A 7,450-nucleotide genomic window follows, 5' to 3' on the forward strand; every position below is an offset into this window, starting at 1 on the left:
TACTGCCTTTGAGACATACAAGCTGATATGATCAGTATAATATACAGTATAAGACCTCTGTGACGTTTGTAATAATAAACACAAAAAATGAGAATAATAATGATCCAGTCAGAGAGGAAGAGGAAGAGGCCCAACAGGAAATGGAAATGTCTCCCTCCAGCAGGTTCTTTTCATGGTTTCTCCCACCAATCAAGGAGTCTTTCTATGGAGGTCAATCAGTGTTGAATTTGGTCAACAAATTTTTTTATGGCTTATTTGCTACCTGAGGTTTTAACGATCGTAAGAAAATCCATACGTAAATTATTAGGATCGTAAGAAAAGCCATGCATGAAACGTAAATGTTAAATTCGATCTTTAAACATACAAATCCTATGTTACAACTATGAATGAACATTTACACGATCAATTCTTACTTTACGACTCCCTTCACTCGGTCACGGATATTTTTTTATGCGTACAAACTTTTGTCAGTAATGTGGCATCGGCAAAGGACATGAACGTAGCTAGTTGAAGTTAGCGAGTCAATCAAGCAACTCCAGCCGAGACGTTAGAGTTGCTTTGCAGCTTCCGGTTTCATTTCCAAAATAAAAGTCTAGAGCCTGTTTTAGAACTGCATTTGATAGCGACGTTATACCAGTAGATGGCGTAGTAAAGGCTTGGGCCTTCAGCAAATGACTTGTGTAAGAATGATACTATAAAGACACAGAAGAGAATAACCGCCTGAGCTGCAACATAGTAAGTAAATATGATTTAGGCCTATTCCGCTCTCTAAATACGCCATGCTGTTGGGTGTTATTTAATGGCCATGTAATTGCTTAATTTATTTTTATGGGGCTACTGTGGTGATCATGTTTTATTTATTTATTATTTATTTATCATGTAATGAATCACACTCTTTCCAGTATTTGGGAGCACATTTTAGTCATTTAGCAGACTTATCCAGAGCCACTTACAGTTAGTGAGTGCATACATTTTCATACTGGCCCCCCCCGTGGGAAACGAACCCACGACCCTGGCGTTGCAAGCGCCACGCTCTACCAACTGAGCTACAGGGGACTATATAGCACAGACTGTAGACCTTATATTAGGCATTTTGACTGTTGTATCAGGGAATTCCACTCTGTATGTATGCTTGTTATAGCCATTTGCGTTGCACAACCCCATTACGCAGAGGCTATATCCATATCAATAAATGAGACAAAATAAAACATTGATTAAGTCTTGGATATAACCTGTCCTGAGCGAAACAGCCAAGGGGTCCCAAATGGTCAAGACGATCTATAGACTATTCTTAGAGCCAGATCTGTTTTCCCATTAGCCACTGCACGTGCTTCAACTATTTTGTAAAATATTTAGAGGCCTGTGAGCTAGGGTCTCTATAATAAAAACAGTTATAAAACACAAATATATCTAACATTATTCCACAAGACAACAGTACCCTAAATGATGAATGAATGAATGAATGATAGACTAAATTGCAATGCCTAGAAGTTGAAGGCATATTTTTATTTATTTGGATAGGCCTAAATTAAACATTGAATTATTAAAGTGATAGGCTAAAGACATTTTTAGAATTTAGATCATTTTGAATACACACATGGATTTCAATAAACAAAATGGATAAGACTGATTGCAACTCAGACAATTGACAGAATGGATGACATACTGACTGACTGAACTGAATGAAGGATCAATTAAATGTTCAAATATGTTGGAATGATGCGTTGCAGGCATCATGCATGCTCTGAGCTTTATTTGGCTAGTAGGTAAATAGGCCTACATTAGGGTATAATGACTCTATTGCTGCATGCCTCCAGAAGGGCATCTTCTGAGGCCGAGGGGTGCTTTTCCGAAGGCGCATGGTGCTGCTTGGAGATCACAAGCTCTTCAACTGGGCAGCGGCGTCGCGATGGAGGGAACAGCCTATACGGAGACTACATAAGACCACTCCAACAGAGTTATTGTAAAGTGAGGGAAAAAGTTTATGCCAGACTTAGCCTCTGTTTAACCTCTCCCTTGTTCATTTCAAAGTCCATAATCTTCATGACCTGATTCATGTAAATCATGTCAAACTATTTAAAATTAACCCCTCCTACAGAATATGCTTTATCAAGATTGAATGGTGAAATAAATATCAAAATATTATATAAAAAAATATTTTGAGTGGCAAAGACACCAGTGGTCATACATAATTCATAGATTCACCAAACATATATTATTCTACGTCCTTGTACAGCGCATTCGGAAAGTATTCAGATCCCTTGACTTTCCACATTTTGTAACGTTACAGCCTTATTCTAAAATTGATCAAATAAATGTTTCCCTCATCAATCTACACACAATACCCCATAATGACAAAGCTTAAACAGGTTTTTAGATTTTTTTGCATAATATTTTATTTACATAAGAATTCAGACCCTTTGCTATGAGACTCGACATTGAGCTCAGGTGCATCCTGTTTGATCATCCTTGAGATGTTTCTACAACTTGATTGGAGTCCACCTGTGGTAAATTCAATTGATTGGACATGATTTGGTAAGCCATACACCTGTCTATATAACGTCCCACAGTTGACAGTGCATGTCAGAGCAAAAACCAAGCCATAAGGTCGAAGGAATTGTCCGTAGAGCTCCAAGACAGGATTGTGTCAAGGCACAGATCTGGGGAAGGGTACCAAAAAATTTCTGCAGCATTGAAGGTCCCCAAATAACACAGTGGCCTCCATCATTCTTAAATGGAAGAAGTTTGGAACCACCAAGACTCTTCCTAGAGCTGGCTGCCCGGCCAAACTGAGCAATCGGGGGAGAAGGGCCTTGGTCAGGGAGGTGACCAAGAACCCAATGGTCGCTCTGCCAGAGCTCCAGAGTTCGTCTGTGGAGATGGGAGAACCTTCCAGAAGGACAACCATCTCTGCAGCACTCCACCAATCAGGTCTTTATGGTAGAATGGCCAGACGGAAGCCACTCCTCAGTAAAAGGCACATGACAGCCCGCTTGGAGTTTGCCAGAAAGCACCTAAAGGACTCTCAGACCATGAGAAACAAGATTCTCTGGTCTGATGAAACCAAGATTGAACTCTTTGGCCTGAATGCCAAGCGTCATGTCTGGAGGAAACCTGACACCATCCCTACGGTGAAGCATAGTGGTGGCAGCATGATGCTGTGGGGATGTTTTTCAGCGGCAGGGACTGGGAGACTAGTCAGGATCGAGGGAAAGATGAACGGACCAAAGTACAGAGAGATCCTTGATGAAAACCTGCTCCAGAGTGCTCAGGACCTCAGACTGGGGCGAAGGTTCACCTTCCAACAGGACAACGAACCTAAGTACACAGCCGAGACAACGCAGGAGTGGCTTTGGGACAAGTCTCTGAATGAGCTTGAGTGGCCCAGCCAGAGCCCGGACTTGAACCCGATCGAACATCTCTGGAGAGACCTGAAAATAGCTTTGCAGCGATGCTCCCCATCCAACCTGACAGAGCTTGAGAGGATCTGCAGAGAAGAATGGGAGAAACTCCCCAAATACAGGTGTGCCAATCTTGTAGCGTCATACCCAAGAAGACTCGAGGCTGTAATCACTGCCAAAGGTGCTTCAACAAAGTACTGAGTAAAGGGTCTGAATACTTATGTAAATGTAATATTTCAGTTGTTTATTTTTAACACATTTATAACAACCTGTTTTTGATTTGTCATTATGGGATACTGTGGAAAAAAATCAAGGGTCTGAATACTTTCCGAATGCACTGTATATACTACTGGTTATGATCGCAGACAGAGCCCAGAGAACGGGATGCTGCAATATTGAATTAGTAATATTTTGATAAGGTGTATGCACGGGATGTCCACGTCACCCAGAGATGCGCCCACGCTGTAGAGATACACCTAGCAGACTGAAACTTCACTGTTGTAGGCATAATACAGCTAGTGCGATCTAGACTTGTGCTGGCAAACAAATACATTAGCTATCTAAACTCAACTGAGGAGTACTAGAGAATGGAGACTTTTAACTTGTAAAAAGGGCAGGATGCCTCTTTCCGGTTTCCCTGACTTTAATTTTTTATACTGTGTTATGCTTGTTCGTGTAGCACTCCTCACAGGCCGTTTGGTGTACGTTTTTTTTTAGTTGGTGAGATGAAACTGCCAAATCTCTGAAAGGCATTATTGTACGTCAGAATTGCAACACAAGATTTGTTCAAGCCTAAAATATTTGTCAGTAATCGTTTCATGGTGTTTCATGTTAACGTTTCATGGTGTTTCATGTTAAAGTTTCATGCATGGCTTTTACTTCCGATCCGCTCCATAAACATCTTCCGCCTCACGTTACCAAACCCCGCCCACTGCGTTTGATTGACACGTCTAACATCGATCATATAAATGTAAAGGAGTAATGAGGAAACAAAATAGAAAAATTAAGCATTGCATTTATTGAGTTTGATTGATAATTATAATTTTGACAGTCTTAAACCACACACAGTATACAAATGAGAATAGATTTGATTTTTGTCACAACAAGGAAATGAAATAGAAAACATGAGAAATGAAATAAGCATTTAGATTTAGATTGTAAATGTCAGTGTTGTACTGGATAGTACCATGGAAATGAAATATTAAATATACTTTGCCATTTCTTTTTCAGATTGGCAGACTTTATGCATACTCAATCATGACAATGATCATGCAATATATATTTTTGCATTTCAATTAGAATTTTGTCACAACATGCATACACATTTAGGAAAAGGAATAGCAAACATGATATTTATTTATCATTTGCATTTCCAACTGAGTACCGGCAGCTAAACGCTTCCATAGTCACCAACCAGTGTAGAGTATACTGGTATATGAAAACCAAATCTGGTTTGTTAGAAGAACCCGACCGGTCCCACCTCCAAGATCTCCTGCTCTCGCTCTCTTTCCCATTCTTACTAGTGATGGGAGAGAGTGTGATGGGAGAGAGTGTGATGGGAGAGAGATGAGAGTGCTAACGGTACCCAGCGCTCCATTGCAGATTAGTGATGGGCATTCCGAGTCTTTTCGGTGAGCCGGCTCATTTGGCTCCCAAACGGCTCTTAGTTCAAAATGCTTAAGAATCGACCTAGAACCATGAAAAATCTGCTAATCTCCAATGTAAAGCCCAAAAGGTAGGCTACCATTATGTCAGATTGTGAAATGCGCGTTCATTGTTTCTGCAGTGCGGATTCACCCTCTTTAGAGAATTATTTTGTAACTTATCTGCAGAAAAACTTGAACGACCATCATTATATTATACAGCAGTGCAAATTGCTGTTTGCACATCTACAAATCTTTGACAGGGTAGGGCGCTAAAGCACTGCCAGAAGTCTGAGCACGCAAAATTATATAATAATATAATAATAATATAATATGCCATTTAGCAGACGCTTTTATCCAAAGCGACTTACAGTCATGCGTGCATACATTTTTGAGTATGGGTGGTCCCGGGGATCGAACCCACTACCCTGGCGTTACAAGAGCCGTGCTCTACCAGCTGAGCTACAGAGGACCACATAATTGACATGTGCAGGTGTACTGATGCAATTATTGCTCACAAATATGAAGTTACAAGTTTGCAAATGCGATTACAACTACAAATTCGTTTTTTTTTTTCATATTCACAACTCATCAGTTACATATTTACAAATTGTGTTCACAACTACAAATCTATTCTACATGCTCAAATCATAGTCAATGATTTACCTCCATATCCTTCGGCTCAGCAGCTCCAGAGACATGCTCCGACCACCAACTGTCTGTCATTGTCGGCAGGTCGCCTAGCGGTTAAGAGCGTTAGGCCAGTAACTGAAAGGTCGCTGGTTCGAATCCCCGACCTGACTAGGTGAAACAACTGTCGATGTGCCCTTGAGCAAGGCACTTAACCCTAATTGCTCCAGTAAATCGCTCTGGATAAGAGCGTCTGCTAAGTGACTAAAATGTAAATGTCATATGGGAAATAGATAATGAGCATAGAGAAGAAAAATACTGAATTGATCACATGGTGAATCAACGCAATGAAATGATTATTGAATGTTATGCTGGACACAGCTTTCTAGAACCAAAACATACACAGCCTCTGCTCAACGAACTCCATAACGAATGGTTTGGGGGTCTGCAGTTGGTGAATTACATTGTGCTCATCAAACTCAATAGTGTGCAACTGCAGCCCGCAAATCGTTATTTTTTAAAAGATTTTTGCATTTTCTCCCCGGTCCCTAAACGACAGAAGCAGAGAGGAAACAAAGTTTCCTGACGTCAACTAGACGGAATCATTCATTCTGTTGGTTTATGACATCATTCTGGTGAGCAAAGGGTCATTTAGTCTTCTGGGGCAAAATAATGACAGAAGAGAAGTTACATGTATCTAATTATGGACAAGTTGACTAACAAATAGCCGACCAAAATGTTGGTAATAAGTAGAAACACAGGCCTGTCAAAAAAATCGATCCGCAATCTTGGACTGTAGCCTACAGCGCATTCTCTATATTAGCGGGTTAGGGCCTCAGATTTTCACTTTATCACATATAGTCGGGCGGTTGAGGATGGGTTATTAGTAACTGCAGGCAGGTGAACAAACAGCTGACCCGTGTATCACTAGGGTGTGTGACTGTGGGTTTGTGCATTTACATGCATCTGCAGTGTGTTACTGGATACAGTCCATGACGTGGATCTGCAGTGTGTTACTGGATACAGTCCATGACGTGGATCTGCAGTGTGTTACTGGATACAGTCCATGACGTGGATCTGCAGTGTGTTACTGGATACAGTCCATGACGTGGATCTGCAGTGTGTTACTGGATACAGTCCATGACGTGGATCTGCAGTGTGTTACTGGATACAGTCCATGACGTGGATCTGCAGTGTGTTACTGGATACAGTCCATGACATGGATCTGCAGTGTGTCCATGTCCGGGGCTTGGTACTGGCACTTTGGACAGCGGAAGTCAGGGAGCTCCTCAGCCCCGCCACCAGAGACACCCCCTGCCACTCCTGCAGCCAATCCCACGCTGCGGAAGGAGGAAGGGGGAGGGGCCGTGTTAAAGGCACCTCCTGGGAATGCAACAGAGAGAAAAGAAAATGAAGAAGTGAGTCTATATAGTCTATTTAGCAGAGAGAAGTGAGTCTATATAGTCTATTTAGCAGAGAGAAGTGAGTCTATATAGTCTATTTAGCAGAGAGAAGTGAGTCTATATAGTCTATTTAGCAGAGAGAAGTGAGTCTATATAGTCTATTTAGCAGAGAGAAGTGAGTCTATATAGTCTATTTAGCAGAGAGAAGTGAGTCTATATAGTCTATTTAGCAGAGAGAAGTGAGTCTATATAGTCTATTTAGTAGAGAGAAGTGAGTCTATATAGTCTATTTAGCAGAGAGAAGTGAGTCTATATAGTCTATTTAGCAGAGAGAAGTGAGTCTATATAGTCTATTTAGCAGAGAGAAGTGAGT

At 41.1% G+C, this 7,450-nt stretch overlaps 1 protein-coding gene across 1 annotated transcript in view; it reads right to left on the reverse strand.

The window, feature by feature from the left end:
• Positions 1-4,398: 4,398 nt before the first annotated feature.
• The window catches only part of LOC311148218 (NF-kappa-B essential modulator-like), a 25,704-nt gene continuing 22,652 nt past the window's right edge, over positions 4,399-7,450 (reverse strand). Inside the window, exon 13 of the mRNA XM_084185105.1 lies at positions 4,399-7,057. Within this exon, the coding sequence (XP_084041231.1) occupies positions 6,873-7,057 (185 nt within the window). The 3' untranslated portion in view covers positions 4,399-6,872. The remainder of the gene's footprint in view (positions 7,058-7,450) is intronic.

Source organism: Coregonus lavaretus (genome assembly GCF_964263955.1).
Source record: "Coregonus lavaretus genome assembly, chromosome: 20".
Taxonomy (NCBI): domain Eukaryota; kingdom Metazoa; phylum Chordata; class Actinopteri; order Salmoniformes; family Salmonidae; genus Coregonus; species Coregonus lavaretus.